General features: G+C 38.4%; 1 protein-coding gene across 2 annotated transcripts in view; it reads right to left on the minus strand.

The window, feature by feature from the left end:
• Positions 1-4,197: 4,197 nt before the first annotated feature.
• Positions 4,198-18,443, minus strand: part of BCAN (brevican) — an 83,207-nt gene continuing 68,961 nt past the window's right edge. The window contains exons 8-14 of one of the 2 annotated variants that reach the window (XM_073567152.1): positions 14,923-16,113; positions 11,879-11,989; positions 10,015-10,173; positions 7,996-8,078; positions 6,091-6,235; positions 5,786-5,968; positions 4,198-4,946 (exon numbers count right to left, since the gene is read on the minus strand). In XM_073567152.1, coding sequence (XP_073423253.1) covers positions 4,936-4,946; positions 5,786-5,968; positions 6,091-6,235; positions 7,996-8,078; positions 10,015-10,173; positions 11,879-11,989; positions 14,923-16,113 — 1,883 coding nt within the window. In that variant the 3' untranslated portion in view covers positions 4,198-4,935. The remainder of the gene's footprint in view (positions 4,947-5,785; positions 5,969-6,090; positions 6,236-7,995; positions 8,079-10,014; positions 10,174-11,878; positions 11,990-14,922; positions 16,114-18,443) is intronic. The other variant, XM_073567153.1, reaches the window with a different exon arrangement.

An 18,443-nucleotide genomic window follows, 5' to 3' on the forward strand; every position in this document is an offset into this window, starting at 1 on the left:
CTCCCATCAATTACACGACCCTTAGCCCTGCCACACTATGTACAAGAATATAACTACTATAGTACAGCTCTATATGTAGAAGAATATAACTACTATAATACTGCTCCTATGTACAAGAATATAACTACTATAATACTGCTCCTATGTACAAGAATATAACTACTATAATACTGCACACATGTACAAGAATATAGCTACTATAATACTGTAAAAAAAAAGGGGAGAAGCTAGCACTGCTTGTGATCAGAACGCAATACATAAAGTGCATATGCACATATTAATTTCTAACTGTATTTCAATATGAGACATTTGGCAAAAAATTGATCAATCATTTGAGCCACCCCGCCATGCCAAGGCAATCTCATATGGGGTAGTCCAACTCTACGATTTTTATATTCGCTGTGCCATTGCGGCCTCCTAAATGTATTAAAAGCAAGACCATATTGAATGCAATCTGTACCTGAAGTGTTTCTGAATCACTCCCATGGAGCCATAAAAGGCGAGCGCAGATAAAGGCCAACCAGGTCTGGATATAGACATCTCAGGTTTAACCTCCATGCCTTAAAGCGGCATACGTTCGCGACGTGCCGTTATCACTGACGGAGCCTCGGACGCAGGCTGCAGCGTCTGAGGCTCCGTCACCGCTAGCGCTGATGAAGCATCAGCGCTAGCGGTATAGCATAATGCATATCGCGTTATGCTAGCGCGCTAACGCAGCCCGTCAACGCTATGCATTGAACGGGCTGTGTTAACGCTATGTGAACCCGGCCTTACACTCATTTTATCTACAAGAATATAGCTACTATAATACTGCCCCCTATGTACAAAAATATAACTACTGTAATACTGTCACTATGTACAAGAATATAACTACTATAATACTGCCCCCTATGTACAAGAATATAACTACTATAATACTGCTTCTATGTAAAAGAACATAAGGTAACTGCTATAATACTGCTCCTGTGTACAAGAATATAACTACTACAGTATAATACTGCTCCTAGGTACAAGAATATAACTACTGTAATACTTCTCCCTATGTACAAGAATATAACAACTATAATACTGCTCCCTATGTACAAGAATATAACTACTATAATACTGCTCCCTATGTACAAGAATATAACTACTATAATACTGCTCCCTATGTACAAGAATATAACTACTATAATACTGTCCCTATGTACAAGAATATAACTACTATAATACTGCTCCTAGGTACAAGAATATAACAACTATAATACTGCTCCATATGTACAAGAATATAACTACTATAATACTGCTCCTAGGTACAAGAATATAACTACTATAATACTGCTCCCTATGTACAAGAATATAACAACTATAATACTGCTCCCTATGTACAAGAATATAACTACTATAATACTGTCCCTATGTACAAGAATATAACTACTATAGTACGGCCCCTATGTACAAAAATGTAACTACTATAATACTGCTCCCTATGTACAAGAATATAACTACTATAATACTGCCCCCTATTACAATACTATAGCTACTATAATGATGCTCCTATGTGCAAGAATATAACTACTATAATACTGCTCCTATGTACAAGAATATAACTACTATAGTACTGCCCCTATGTACAAGAATATACTGTAACTACTATAATACTGCCCCTATGTACAAGAATATAACTACTATAATACTGTTCCTATGTACAAGAATATAACTACTATAATACTGTCCCTATGTACAAGAATATAACTACTATAGTACTGCCCCTATGTACAAGAATATAACTACTATAATACTGTCCCTATGTACAAGAATATAACTACTATAATACTGTCCCTATGTACAAGAATATAACTACTATAGTACTGCCCCTATGTACAAGAATATAACTACTATAATACTGCCCCTATGTACAAGAATATAACTACTATAGTACAGCTCTATATGTAGAAGAATATAACTATTATAATACCACCCCTATGTACAAGAATATAACTACTATAGTACGGCCCCTATGTACAAAAATATAACTACTATAATACTGCTCCCTATGTACAAGAATATAACTACTATAATACTGCCCCCTATGTACAAGACTATAGCTACTATAATGATGCTCCTATGTGCAAGAATATAACTACTATAATACCGCCCCTATGTACAACAATATAACTACTATAATACTGCTCCTATCTACAAGAATATAACTACTATAATACTGCTCCTATGTACAAGAATATAACTACTATAATACTGCACCTATGTACAAGAATATAACTACTATAATACTGCCCATATGTTCAAGAATATAGCTACTATAATACTGTAAAAAAAAATGGGGAGAAGCTAGCACTGCTTGTGATCAGAACGCAATACATAAAGTGCATATGCACATATTAATTTCTAACTGTATTTCAAAATGAGACATTTGGCAAAAAATTGATCAATCATTTGAGCCACCCCGCCATGCCAAGGCAATCTCATATGGGGCAGTCCAACTCTACGTTTTTTATATTCGCTGTGCTATTGCGGCCTCCTAAATGTATTAAAAGCAAGACCATATGGAATGCAATCTGTACCTGAAGTGTTTCTGAATCACTCCCATGGAGCCATAAAAGGCGAGCGCAGATAAAGGCCAACCAGGTCTGGATATAGACATCTCAGGTTTAACCTCCATGCCTTAAAGCGGCATACGTTCGCGACGTGCCGTTATCACTGACGGAGCCTCGGACACAGGCTGCAGCATAATGCATATCGCGTTATGCTAGAGCGCTAACGCAGCCCGTCAACGCTATGCATTGAACGGGCTGTGTTAACACTATGTGAACCCGGCCTTACACTCATCTTATCTACAAGAATATAGCTACTATAATACTGCCCCCTATGTACAAGAATATAACTACTGTAATACTGTCACTATGTACAAGAATATAACTACTATAATATTTCCCCCTATGTACAAGAATATAACTACTATAATACTGCTCCTATGTACAAGAATATAGCTACTATAATACTGTTCCTATGTACAAGAATATAACTACTATAATACTGCCCCTATGTACAAGGATATAACTACTATAATGCTGCCCCTATATACAAGACTATAACTACTATAATACTGCTCCTATATTCAAGACTATAACTACTATAATACTGCCCCTATATACAAGAATATAACTACTATAATACTGCCCCCTATGTACAAGAATATAACTACTATAATACTGCTCCTATGTAAAAGAATATAAGGTAACTGCTATAATACTGCTCCTGTGTACAAGAATATAACTACTATAATACTGCTCCTAGGTACAAGAATATAACTACTATAATACTGCTCCCTATGTACAAGAATTTAACTACTAAAATACTGCTCCCTATGTACAAGAATATAACTACTGTAATACTGTCACTATGTACAAGAATATAACTACTATAACACTGCCCCCTATGTACAAAAATATAACTTCTATAAAACTGCTCCTATATTCAAGACTATAACTACTATAATACTGCCCCTATATACAAGAATATAACTACTATAATACTGCCCCCTATGTACAAGAATATAACTACTATAATACTGCTCCTATGTACAAGAACATAACTACTATAATACTGTCCCTATGTACAAGAATATAACTACTATAATACTGCTCCTATGTACAAGAATATAACTACTATAATACTGCCCCTATGTACAAGAATATAACAACTATAATACTGCTCCCTATGTACAAGAATATAACTACTATAATACTGCCTCCTATGTACAAGAATATAGCTACTATAATACTGCCCCTTTGTACAAGAATATACCTACTATAATACTGCCCCTATGTACAAGAACATAACTACTATAATACTGCCCCTATGTACAAGAATATAACTACTATAATACTGCTCCTATGTACAAGAATATATGGTAACTGCTATAATACTGCTCCTGTGTACAAGAATATAACTACTATAATACTGCTCCTATGTACAAGAATAAAACTACTATAATACTGCTCCTATGTACAAGAATATAACTACTATAATACTGCTCCTATGTACAAGAATATATGGTAACTGCTATAATACTGCTCCTGTGTACAAGAATATAACTACTATAATACTGCTCCTATGTACAAGAATATAACTACTATAATACTACTACTTATTTATATAAGGGTCACTTACATTAAGAAAATGGAACAAAAAAAATCAATGTATTTACTTTTATTTCAACAAAATCTCAATTACAATAATTAGTAAATAATTCCAGTTTATACAAATCATTGCTTCCACCTCCCCCATTTGTAACATTCGGTGCCAGATAACAAAAGTTGCAGAATGCGTTTTTACAGACTGTCTGCTAAAAATTTACTACCAGATGGTAAATTAAGGGACTCTTCAGTTTGGATCAAGATCTGTTCTGATTTATCGGTGAGAACATTGTCTATGGTGGCACAGAGTGTGGATCTGGTTGGTGACGCTGTAACTACAGTAATTCGGATGGGCATCCATGACCTGAGTTCAGATGATACTATCAACATGATGAACATGAATGGTTGAGGATACAAGTTCACAATTATTACATGTTACATCCTAGCCATTGCCAAAATGGCCGACTTTTCTCCCAGCATAAATAGGGAAATGTTGTAAAAAGTGAAGATACATAAGGGATATAATTTTAAAAACCCACTATCCTATGGATAATCCGAACTGGAACGTGTATCTAGGCTTGTCGTTGAAAACTATGTGTATCAAAGAGGTTATAAATGCTCAATATATGGAACAGTCAGGCCACAGACTAATAGTATATAGCACCTCCCTGTGGCTCTGCTTTAGTGGAGTGTTGGCCAAATGTGGCCTCGTCTTGGGAGTCATAGAGCCTGTGATAATTGGCCAAAACTTCCTATTCGAGTGGCAGATGGATTAGGATCTGGAAATGCGATCACATCATTGAAGTGCTGCATGGAAACAGAAGGGTAGAGAGCAAAATGTGAGTAAAATCACCACGAAAGACTCTTTATAAAAAGACGGACAATTTTCGACCAGTTGCCTAGTTTCTTTTCATCTGTCCAACCAACCAAGAAACATTCACCCAAGTCAACGCATGCTCCAGAGTTTCAGAAAATTTCCCTTACTTGGCCAAGCCAGACTGAGTTGATGACTCTAATTTCCTTTGGAACAAAAACATACCCTAAAATCCACCCTTTGGTACACCTCCAAATCTAGCAAGGAGAGAAGAGGAAGGAGAGAGAAGGGATGGCTTACTCAAATTGGGGTGGGGTGAGAGGGGTGGGTGCTCAAACTGTACCCAAAAAAGGTGCAGTATTCCACTTCTGCTGCATACAAAACTGACTATAGAGTGGAAAGTACACTACTGTTATGCAACCACCTTGAAAATATTAGGGGAAATTGGTCAGATTTTTCTTGTTGGTGGGGGTCTGAGGGAGCAGGTGGTAAAACATCTCCTAGGTTTTTTAAAATATGTGGTGTCCCCAGTGGCATAGAGTGGGGAATGTCACAGAGAAATGTCTCCATTATGGCAAGAAGTGGGCTAGAGTTAGGCTTAGGACTATGGTTAAGGTTGGGGCTTGGGTTAGCACTTAAGCTAGGTTTAGAGCTAAGTTTGGGGCTAGGGTGTCATCTCAGACACTGGATGTTCTCTTATCCCATCTAAAACTAATTTTATGAGATCTCATTCGTCAATGTCCTTTCATTAATTGCCCTCAAAAAGGCAATTGCCCAACTACCCATTTCAGTAATTGACTCAACGTGTTAGGACACCTTTCCAGCTTCTTACCAGGTAAGCAATTTATTTGTGGTTCTTCCCATGCTCCGTCCGACTGGCACCTTATGATGGGCAAATTTCGTTGAGCAAAACCATCTTCACAGCGATATCCAACCACAGAGCTGATTGGGTACCGTATTTTGGGTCGGCCATATATAGAAGCATTAGCCACTTCTGGTGGGGGACCACAGGACACTGAAAACAATATGAATATGTGATGCTAAAAAAAATTACTCTTTCGCACATCGAATCTCACCTTCCATTGTCGAGCATCATTTTTGTAGGGTGAATGGAGTAGTGTTTGTAGTTATTCTTACCCAGACCCATTTTACAAGTATAGGGCAGATGGTAGTTACATGGGACGTCACTCCAAAGACCACCATCATGCCAACCCATTACCACACAGTCTTCACCGGAAAGGAAATAGCTGTCAGGTTGTCCTTGTTTCCAATTTTCAAAAAGCTGTAAAAAAAAAAGGCAAAATATAGAAGAGTTATGATTCGACTGAGTCTATATTATTGTACGTAGGAGACGTAGCATTGGTCCCTTGGCACCTTTAAAAAGATAATGGGTCAAAGTTGACTTCTTATTTTATCTACTATTGTCATAGAGAAAAATTAAAATCCATAAGACATCTCCTGAGAGGGGACATAGCAGCTGCAAATTGAACATATGTGATTAATTATAGCTGGGAAAGAGAAGCACTAATTATAACTGGAGACGCAGGAGGGAACTGACACTTAACCTCCTTTGAAGTAGGGGAATCCTGCAGGGACAAGGTAAATGCAACAGAATATCTACTTTGTAAGGGTTACTGGCACAGTTTATTAGGGGAGATATGTGTCAGGGAGACTGCTTTCCTCAGTGATCTAGAAACCCATAAATTTCTCTTCAGCATGCTATGTGCTGAAGAAGTTAATCAGCCATGTTACAGGATGGGTTTGTAGGTGAGTAAGTAAGAGATGGGCAGGATGCCAACTCACCATATCTCCACCTCAAGGGTGTGGCTGAGATGTTAAATGTACAGCCACTGTTTTTTTTCTCTGTGTTGTGGTTTGGAGAAGAGAAAATCCGGACGTGGCTCTAGGTGGAGGTGAAGACACATGGTGGTCTGAGCGGGCGAACCCCTCAGACATATGGACTTTGCTATACTTTATCTTTTTGTTTTGCTGTTATGCCAGAAAGGCCATGTTTACTTTACTGAACCCTGCTATGGGTTATGCTGTTCCATAATAAACCATGCCTTGTTTCATCTCTATGGACAGGTAAAATAGTGAAAAGAAACATGACAACAATATCTACCTCCTGGGACCTCCAGGGGCGAAAATATCCTGTAAATTGGGAATCTCAAAATTCTGAAAGACCTAGCATGTCTAGAAGCATCCCCCACATGAGCTCACGAAGGAGAGGTATGTGGGTGTAACCGTTATCTAGTAAAACCCGAGTGTGGGTTTCTGTCATTCGTCAGTCCTGGAAGGTACAGCTTGATGTGGGTTCTATCTGTCTGTTTTCCGCTAAGCTCTATGTAATTTCTGTAACTTCAGGTTTAATATTTTTCTTTTTTTAGCCCTTTTATCTTATGTACTTGTACATATCGTATTGTTTTGGTCCCATTTTGTATCATCTTTGTATATTTTTATAAACACTGTCTACCTTTCCGGATTAAATATACAGTATATAAAACTTAATAGCTCTGTTGCTTTTGCTCTGTAAACTGCTCTCCTAAAGCCATATGCTACCTTGTAATGGGTGTTCAATCAGCCTTTAAAAATTATTGTTGGTGGCAGCTAGTAGTTGCCTTTCTTATTGTGGAGTTGGCAATCACCGTGCTGGGGCATATATATACATTTGATGAGTTAGAATTAGAGGTGTATATACCATACACTCACTGTGAGTTCCCAATAACCGGCCTAGTAGTGGAAGCAGCTGCGTCCATTCTTTGTCAGTCAATTGCGGAATTGTCCTGACAAATGGAGGCAGTGGAGTTACGTCTTATGAGAAACTGGTGATAGCTTTGGGATGTGTGTGATCTCTTTGGTGTCATCCTTGACAACTGGTGGCAGCAGGTGGATTCTTGGCAACCCCCCCCGGCTGTTATCTCTGACAACCTTAGACATGTACTAACTATAGCTAACCAACTGGAGGGATGTGTTGGATCTAGGAGTTGATTAAAATATCAAAAAGTAAAGATTACCAGACAAAACCTGCTGTACAAAACTTACCAGAGGATTTCCATCTGACCACTGAAAATCTCCTTCTATCGTCCGATCATTGAGGCCTGTCCATTGGTAGTCCTGATACTTATCTGTCGTAAAATAAATAAATAAATATATATATATATCTATTTATATATATATATATATATATATATATATATATATATATATATGAAATTAGTGGACTTTTTTTTACTGCTTGAATCCATGGTGGTTCGTACTCATAAACATCCCATTCAGTGCTTGAGAAAAGCATTGTCATAAAAAAAATTTGTGGTATGAAGTGCTTGTAGCTTTATCGGATTAAAACACAGGGTTCATCAAGTGCAACCTTACCTAAATGTTGCTAAAGTGTTTAGTAAAGATGTCAATATAAATGATCAAAACAAACATATATAATAAAAACAGGATTACAATATAAGGAAGGAGATATTTTTCCTTTTTGGACAAATCATTAGTCTTGGTAGTTTATCGGCGAGATGTCGATGGATATGCTCTGCTATAATTGAAGAAGCTCTTTTGCACTGTAAATGACATGGTAGTGCTATGTATGTCTTCTAGGATTATGTTAAGTACATTTGTTATGTCCATCCAATACACATTAAATGGTCTTCCAACTTTAAGCCACTTCATACACATTTGACCAATGTCAGCCACACCCAATGATATCGACTGGTTTGGCTGACACATTTCTGTATTAGAGTGCCAGCCAATTGATTGTCATTCGAGATGCTGATCGGGTACCTCTGATAAGCCACTGGTAGACATATCTGTTAGTGGGTTTCTAAAGGCCCCGTCTCACATAGCGAGATCATTAGCGAGATTGCTGAAACGTCACAGATTTTGGAACGCAACAGCGACCTCGCCAGCAATCTCACTACAAATGACACATAGCGGCGACTGGGCTCCCGCTGCGATCTCGCTGATCATGCTCGAATGTCCTGGGTCATTTTTTGATCGCTGGTGTCCCGCTGGCCAGCATGCATTTTTGTGTTTGACGCTGACGAGCGACCTTGTTGGCGACTCAGAACTCAGGGGCGCAGGCGGGAGTCGTCAGAATAGCTGCTGTGTGACAAGGTCCGCTGTTTGACAGCTTACTAGCGACCATTTAGCGACGTACCAGCGATCCTTACCAGGTCGTATTGTTGCCGGGATGGCTGTTGCGTCACGTAATGTAATGAACCCTAATAGAGAACACGAGTGCCCAGTCGAACAATCGCTCCTGTGTATGGTTAGAGATGACTGTCAGCCAAACATTCAACCGAACAATATGATCTATAGTTTATGTGAGGTCTAATCTTCATGAGGCAGAAGCTCAATATTCCGATGCATGTCTGGAGAACAAACACCTTGGTTAGGTTTATGGACATAACCTGAGATTTTATTATATTTCTGAGAGGCAAGGCCAGCTATTCCTCTGAATTCTCTATAAACATGCATGCTTGGTTCAGACAGTCATATATGTATGGTGAAAGGTAAGCCTTCCACAAGAGAGTTTGTCCACCATGTTGTTACTGTAATGGTATTTCGGTACACCATGATAGATCCAAGTTGAAGGGCTATAGTTATTTTGAGGAAAATTTCCCACAACTTTATTTATGATTGAATCGTGCCTTCCATTTCTCAAACCACAAAAAAATCTGTATTTTGTGGTTTAGCTCGCAGTGGGAACTGGGGCAAATAATCCTACATCTAGACACTGCTGAGGTTGGGCTACGTATATTGGTAGCCCAAGCTCCTTGTGAAAAAAAATTCTAAATAAATTGAGATGATTGTGCTTGTGAAAATATCAGACCCCATTGAATTTCAAGGATCACTAGTTTTTTTCTGCCAAAGCAGGTTAGGTGTCTTATTTATTTTGGTTGATTTGGAATTCACTTCTAGCTTTCATATTTTCTACACTAGTTACCAAATATTGCGAGCTGTGACCTTTAGGCCCGGTGCCCACGATCCAGAAATTGCAGCGCTTTGGATAGGAAAAATCATACTAGGAGTCCATAAATACATTGTAATTTCTATACTTACTGTTTACAAAATCTTGCTCCTCTGGGGTCACAATGCTTACGAGGTGACCACCATATTCTCGACAGTGGGTTTCAGCTTCTTCCCAACTTTTACGATCATAGAAATGCTTGTAGCAGAATCCTTGGAAGGTGTCCCAATCGTCAAGACATTTATCTACATCTAACCAGAGACATTAACATAGGACATAAGTTCAGGAGCTGAAGGAAGATGTTCAGCAATGGCATAGAGAATTTTGTTCTGAATGCTAAGATAGTCCCTCATAAGGCAACACCACTTCTCTAATGATAGCTCAAAATTTCTCTTGGGATTTATCCTTAATGTGCTTATCTGGATGTTGTGGAAATACAAGCACACTTGGCTTCAAAAGTATAAGGAATGGGCAGGAATGAAAAAGGTTTGTGACTTAAAGAAGTTATATTTCTGTCTTAGTAACTATATGGCCGTGGTGCCCTTGTCATCTTGTGGTTCCAATGTATACTTGTTGATATCCAGCTGGTGTTTAAACGTGACCCATGATGCTATTCTATGTAGACCCTATCCATCTAATCACAAACTTTCAAGTCTTTTTCTGGTGGTTGCTCACCTGCATGTTCCGCAAAGTACAGGAATAACTTGGAATGTGAAGGCATTTTGGTGTAAGAACTATCGGTGAACTATATCTCTAGGATCCCCATATGTCAACAGTCTCTGAACCTCTGTGTGACACTAGATGCGTGCCAATTTTTTTTATTTAATTTTTTTGGGAGTAGCCATTTTGGCAAAGCACATAAACTTCAACAGTGAGAGACACATGCATGGGTGGTATCTTTATTTCTAGAGTGAGAAAATTGAGAAAGGGTACCCGCTTTCTTTTAATATGTCAAAGTCCTGGAAAGGAGCTGGTAATTATCTTATATTTACAACATATACTGTTGCTGTGCCATAAGTCTCAGATTGTAATACCTCTTTAAGTTTCATTATGGTCCAATGAATTGCTTCAATCTGACACCATGGTCCTCGGACCAGAAAGGGGTGTGCATTGCTACCGTAGAGCTAAGGATTAAAGAATGTAAACATTTCTCTCAAGAAAGTTTATTTTTTTTGCATAGTAAATTACTGAAGTATAGCTTTTGTCCCTAAACATAACAATATCAGTCTCTTCCTTTGCATTTGTTACATCATCTCCTAAGTCTGGTATTCCGAGATTTCCGTTTCCGAATCTGAAACTACCATAGGATCAGTACATCTATATAATACAATTTAATTTTAAATAATTCTGGTATAGAAGATGTTACTAGTAGGTGCTGCACTACTAGTTTTACTATGTCTTTCAAAAATCTGCAATGAAGCTGGTTTTATTTTAATTAGTTTTCTATTATTTATAGTGGTATAATGTTTGAGGCTGTAGTAAGACCACATAGCGGTCCCCTTTTAATTGTAAAGTATTTGAATTTTTCTTGTATAGAAATTGCTCAAAATGTTAAATTCCCATTGGATCTTTGTAGACAATGACCTGATAAAAGCCCCATCATAGTACTATAGGTGGTACTGCCAGTAGGAGCCCAGAAAAAACTGCCAGTTGTGGCTAGCTGTTCACTAGTCACCACTTTCTTTAATGTCATCTGATCATATTATACCTTTTAAATTCTCCAGATAGACACCATGTATAACAGATAATTCCCCACCTTATTCCATGTAGACAGTTAGGTACAAGATGGAAGAATAGTATGTCCAAATGGTCTTATATATTTTACTGTATGTGGTCCATAATTCTGCACATGACTATTCTGTAATATGTGTGGAACGCCTGTATGTATATTATGTGACACATCAATTATATTGTGCTGTAAACAATTAAATAACAATTCACTCCCTATTCACTCACTTATATCACAGACTTTTCCATAATAGCCTGGCAAACACAAACAGCGAAATTCACCATCGTCTTCATCAATGCAGGTCCCTCCATTTTCACAAGGGTTGGGGTAGCAGACATCTACAACACAAGCGACAATGGGAAACTACGAATGTGCTCAAAAACAGCATAAATTATACTGTAACTAATGTACATGCCATCAATGATGACAACCTTAAAGTTAACCATAGAAGGTTCTGGCAGAAAAATATGAGTAGAAAGATAGCATTTTCTAACAATTATATTTGGAAAGACTAATTCTATTTCATGGTCTTCAACCCTACAAATTCCTAAAGAGAATTGTAGTGTTTTTTGGAAACACCACTGGCTTCAGAATCAGACCTGTGTTGGAAATCACAGATATGGATAGATCTAACCAGTACTGCAGGGGTCTAGGTCAATTTGGCTAAAGGTATTGTAGATGTTATGTTTTTTTTATAAGACTAAACGTCAGAAGATAAATGGAACTCCACAGTTGATTTCCTTCTACAGTTGTGCTCAAAAGTTTACATTCCCCAACAGAATTTTTGCTTTATTGGCCTTTTTTCAGAGAATATGAATGATAACACCAAGACTTTTTCTCCACTCATGGTTAGTGGTTGGCTGAAGCCATTTATTGTCAAACTACTGTGTTTTATCTTTTTAAATCATAATGACAACCTAAAACATGCAAATGACCCTGATCAAAAGTTTACGTACCCTGGTGATTTTGGCCAAATAACATGCAAGAAGTTGACACAAATGGGTTTGAATGGCTACTAAAGGTAACATCCTCACCTGTGACATGTTTACTTGTAATCAGTGTGGGTGCAAAAAAGCTGAGTGAGTTTCTAGGATCCAGACAGACTCTTGTATCTTTCAGCCAGCCACAGAAGTTTCTGGATTGTGAGTCATGAGGAAAGCAAACGAATTGTCAACAGATCTGCGGAAAAAGGTAGTTGAACTGTATAAAACAGGAAAGGGATACAAAAAGATATCCAAGGAATTGATCAGGCCAGTCAGCAGCGCTCAAGCTGTGATTAACAAATGGAAAATCAGGGGCTCTGTAAAAACAAAACCATGGTCAGGTAGACCAACAAAAACGTCATCTACAACTGCCAGGAAAATTGTTCGGCATGCAAAGAAAAAACGAAAAATATCATCAGCTGAAATACTGGACTCTGAAAACTAGCGGTGTGACTGTTGGGAATAAGGAGGCACTTGAAGAAAAATGGCTTGCATGGTCGAGTTGCCAGAAGAAAGCCATTACTGCGCAAATGCCACAAAGTATCTCACCTACATTATGCAAAACAGCACAGAGACAAGCCTCAAAACTTCTGGAACAAGGTAATTTGGAGTGATGAGACTAAAATTAAACATTTTGGCCACAACCATAAACGTTATATTTGGAGAGAGGTTAACAAGGTCTATAATGAAAGAAACACCATTCCTACTGTAAAGCACAGAGGTGGACCACTGATGTTTTGAGGATGAGTGAGTTACAAAGGCACAGGAAACCTGGTCAAAGTTGAAGGAAAGATGAAAGCAGCACGTTAACAGCAAATACTGGTGGCAAATTTGCAATCATCAGCCTGGAATCTGCACATGGGACGAACTTGGACATTTCAACATGACAATGATCCAAAACACAAGGCCAAGTCAACCTGTCATTGGCTACAGCAAAATGAAGGTTCTGGAGTGGACATCTCAGTCTCCTGACCTCAATATCATTGAGCCACTCTGTGGAGATTTCAAGCGTGAAGTTCATGCTAGACAGCCCAGGAATTTACAGGAACTGGAGGCTTTTTGCCAAGAAAAGTGGGCAGCTTTACCATCTGAGAAAAAAAGAACCTCATGCACAACTACCACAAAAGACTTCAAGCTTTCATTGATGTTAGAAGGGACAATACACGATATTAAGAAATGGGGTATGTAAAGTTTTGATCAGGGTCATTTGGATATTTTGGGTTGCCATTATGATTTAAAAAGAGAAAACACAGTAGTTTGACAATAAATGGCTTCACCGAACCACTATCCATGACTGGAGAAAAAGATTTGGTGTTATCATTCATATTCTCTGAAAAAAGGCCAAGAAAGCAAAAATTCTGCTAGGGTATGTAAACTTTTGAGCACAACTGTATGTAATAAGTTCTGACATATTGGGTTAATTCAGGTGTTCCTTGTCCTTCATTCCTTAAATACTCCCCACTTCAGACCTTATTTTCCAAATCTATCTTCAAGGTGTGAATGTCTGACACCTAAGATAGCAAAGTGCCATCTACAGTATTTCAATTATTATATTGTTAACGTTGTAACTTATGACTTGTGTTTTGAAACTGTTAAACTGTAAAGCACTGCGGAATATGTTGGCGCTATATAAATAAAGATTATTATTATTATGTGTCTAGATTGGCTTTATTTCATTTCTGATCTTTATCTAGAAAGCCAAATTCTTTTTGAGCCATTACAAAAAGTATCCACCAGGTGAAGAGGACAATTTAAGGAATTTTTTTTAACAAAAACATTTACCTATAAAGCTCAATATTGCAAAATTGTTTGTTATTTCTTCTGCCCAATCACAAGTGAATGTAGTGTCCTTGGAATTCCATTGTATTGGAAAACTGGTTGTACAGAATAACTAATTTTATTTCTTATAAATGCGATAGGAAAATGTTAGTGAAAGAATCAGATAGACACACACACATAAAGAAGACACCGGAAAGGAATTGAAGGAAGAAAAAAGAATGTAACCTGAACCAAGTGCTTTAATACTAAAAAAGCATTTAATTTGGTTTATTTTTTTTCATGGAAACAATCATAAAAATACTTCATAGAAGTCAACAAAAAACAATGCGTGCTCTCAAATGATCAGATTGGTTGGATTGACATAGATCAGGCTGTTGACAGGGAATCCCAGATTTTAATGAGATAGTGAAAGAACAAAGCGCAGAGGTAGAAGTAGAGGATTCATCTGAAGGCCTTGGTGATGTAGCAGACCACCGAAAGAATAGCTGTGCAGATAATTAGGTGGTTACCTGAAAAATTCACGGAGGATCCCACTAGAGCTTTCTCGGTAGGGACAGCCAGCAGAGGATCTGTTGGGCTCATGGACGCAGTGGGTTGAATGGTCTTCTCTAAATTGTTGTGTGAAGAGTTCCTGGGATTAATGGGCGATGAAGTGAAAGTAGTAATGGTGGGAAATACAGATGTATTGGATTGTAGGTCTTTAATGCTCTCCACTGAGCCTACCACTGTTGACTTTTCTACGCCTATATCCTTAACAGCTGATAGGACATGAGACATGTTAGCACTTAATAGGTGGGAAACTTGTGCAGTAGACGTTTCATTTAGCCCATATGAACCTTGTATGAGTAGCATAGGTGTACGAGTTGTATTTTGTTGACCTTCTTTCTGAATGGTTGCATTGGTTTCATGTTTTTGGGTATAATTTGTATTGATCATGGACTCACTAGCCAAGTTAATCCACGTAGACTCTGGAACATCTCCACTTCCATCTTCCCAAGATAATTTAGAGCTATTATCGATTTTTGGCTGTGACAAAGGTTGCAATAGTGTTTTAGGATTTAGACTTGAAGCTAAGACAGAAACATCTTTTATAGGATCATGCGTACCGCTAAAATGGTCACCAGAAGCTAGTCCCTCTAGTGATCGTTGGGTTGTTTGTGGAAGCATGAGTCCTCCTGAAAACACAGAGTGATCTTCTTGTCCAGATCCTTCAAAATGATCAATGGATGGATGTATGGTGGGAAACATGTATATGGTAGAAGTTTGTGATGTAGTGTCAATTAACTGATTATCATATAAGACAGCTAACTTCTTATTGATATCTGTATGATTTACATAAGCCTCAAGGATAGAGGAGGCCGTGGTTGACATGGCAGAAGAACTGTTATCTGTCCTAGTTTTGTTATACTCATCTCCTTGATCTGTATCTTTCTCAAGGTTTGCATCCGCTCCATGGTCTCTTTCGGGGAACTGTATAGGAACAGGGATTTCATCAATGTCATAGTAATTTGGTGATTCTGACACAGCAACTCCCGGTTCCTGTGCCAAGCCAGTAAAGTTGTCATATACATTCTCTGCATGTGCATTCACAATTCTTACGCTTAAGATGGAGTCACCTGCAGTCGGTAGAACAGCTCCTTCAATTGTTCTTCTGGTTGACTCAGAAGAAGTGTTCTCTTGGACCAACCCAACCTTGTCTTCTGTAAAAAATAAAAAAAACCAATGTACAATATGTTATCATAGTATCACTTCAGGTGTCTTCACCATTAATATGTATTATCCGTTTTTATGTTTTTTGGATAAGTTTATTTTATAGTTCAAGACATTGTCCATCTATAGAAAAATTACCACTGTTTATTATATGGCTGATCTGGTAAGGATCTATTTTATCCTGGGAAACTTGAGAAAGTAAAAAGGAAACCAAATATAAATCATTCTTAAAATTATATAATTAGGAAAATGATTGACTAATTTAGCTCTGGCCCTTTAAGAGAAGTCGACTAAAGTCGGTTCAAATTGGGGGTCTCACTATTTGACAGCTGTGCGAGGGTTGCTGTATCTGAATTATATACCACTTACTAAGGGTGGTTGGGGGGCATGGAAAAATGTAGCTTATAAACAAGACAGGAGAGTCTTTACTCCTTGCTCAGTGTAGTTACTGTATATATTTGCCAAAATCGGATTGATCCCTGTATATTACATGGAGCAGAAGTATAGAAGTAGCAGCAAATGTAAATCCTGCCACCTTCCGTGGGTGTTAGGGCCTCTGTTGTGCAGTCATTTTCTTCAGTACCAGCAAAGCCTATGAGACTTCAGAAATCTCATGCACACATTGGTTTTATTGTCATCAGGATTTTGTGCTTTCTATGGTTTTTTGGACATAGAGCATGTCACTTCTTTCAGCGTTTTTCACTCATTAACTTTAATGGGTGGTGAAAAAAACGCATAGCTAACGCAAGTATCATATTTTGCAACATTTTTTTTTTTTTTTGCCTAAACCTCATACTTTGGAATAGAACTTTTTTTTTCAATACTAAATTTTATTTAGCATGCACAAGAGACAAACCTAGCATGCCAAAACCCCATCAAAAAATGCACAAAAAGTGCATCAAGAACAAGGAAAACCTGCTTTTTTCTGCAGCTTCTTTCCTGCCAAGGGAATAGGTTTGATTGGAGAAAAAAAAATGCTGAAAAAATGCCTAGTGCGAACTTACCTTTATAATTTCATCCACTAACGCTCTTTACATTTTTTTCAGAACTGATAGAGGCATTTTAACCCCTTCACGACATGCGTCATAAATAAATATAGGGCACTGTGAGAGCTGCATCCCTGCAAACCGCCGTATATGTACTGCATGACAATTACGCGGGCTGACGCTGAGCGCTGCCGTGATCAAATGTGGGTATTAGCTCTATATGAGAACTGACACCTTGCAGCATTGCCCACATTCAGTTTTTTAGACCCAATTGCGGGCGTTTAACCCCTCTGATGCCACTGTGAGTAGTGACAGAACAACTCAAAACTGTTCCACTCGTTAACCCCTTCAGTGAACACCAGAAAAAAAATGAGGCAAAAAAACTATGCTTTCTCATCATACTACAGAACAAAAGTGGAATAAAACGTAATGGAAAAGATGAATTTAAATAAAAATCGTATCGCTGAAAACATCATGTTGTCCCGTAAAAAAAAAAACAAGCAGCCATAGAGCTTCATCAAATAAAAAAGTTATATCTCTCACAATTAAGCGATGCAAAAAAAAATATTTTTTCTACAAAATAGTTTTTATTGTGTACAAGCGGCAAAACACAAAAAACTATATAAGGCCTCTTTCACGTCCGTTTATTTCCGGTACCCAAGATATCCGTGTCCGTGTGTGTAATACTCGCGGCACACGTGTGGCAACCGTGTGCCGCCCGTGTGCCGCATCAGTACCACACGGACGGATGGCAGTGAAGAAGTGCTACAGTAAGCGCTTTTCCCCAGCGTCAGGTGCTGAAGACGCTCTCATCATTCTCCCCTGATCTGCCGGCGATCGGCACAAGCAGGGGAGAATGATGAGAGATATATTAAAGCCAGAACAATGACAGGTGGGGGCTTTTGAGACTATTACTCCCATCAACCTACACCTGCTGCCGCTAAGAACAGTGACAGCAGGAGCAGATAATGGGGGTATTCCTCACACGCTGCCTGCCCTATACCTAAATAAATGAATGAAAAACCCGGCGTGGGTTCCCTCTATTTTCTATAACCAGCCTGGCAAAACTCAAAGCTGGGGGCTTACTTGTAGTGCTTCTTCCCCGATACAGATGCGTGTCACACAGATGACATCAATGTGTGTTCTCAGTGTGCATGTGTGCGGGACGTTTTGCGGCTCGTGCTGACGGTAAAAAATGGACATGTCAGCGTGTTTTGCCCATGGACACACGGTCTCTGTACATACACTGACATGTGCACAGACCCATTCATCTGAATGGGCCTACATGTGTCTGTGTCTCCGATATATGTGAAAACTATCACCACACGAAGGAG

This window comes from Dendrobates tinctorius, unplaced genomic scaffold (assembly GCF_039654945.1).
Source record: "Dendrobates tinctorius isolate UK_male_01 unplaced genomic scaffold, ASM3965494v1 ptg000019l, whole genome shotgun sequence".
Lineage (NCBI taxonomy): Eukaryota > Metazoa > Chordata > Amphibia > Anura > Dendrobatidae > Dendrobates > Dendrobates tinctorius.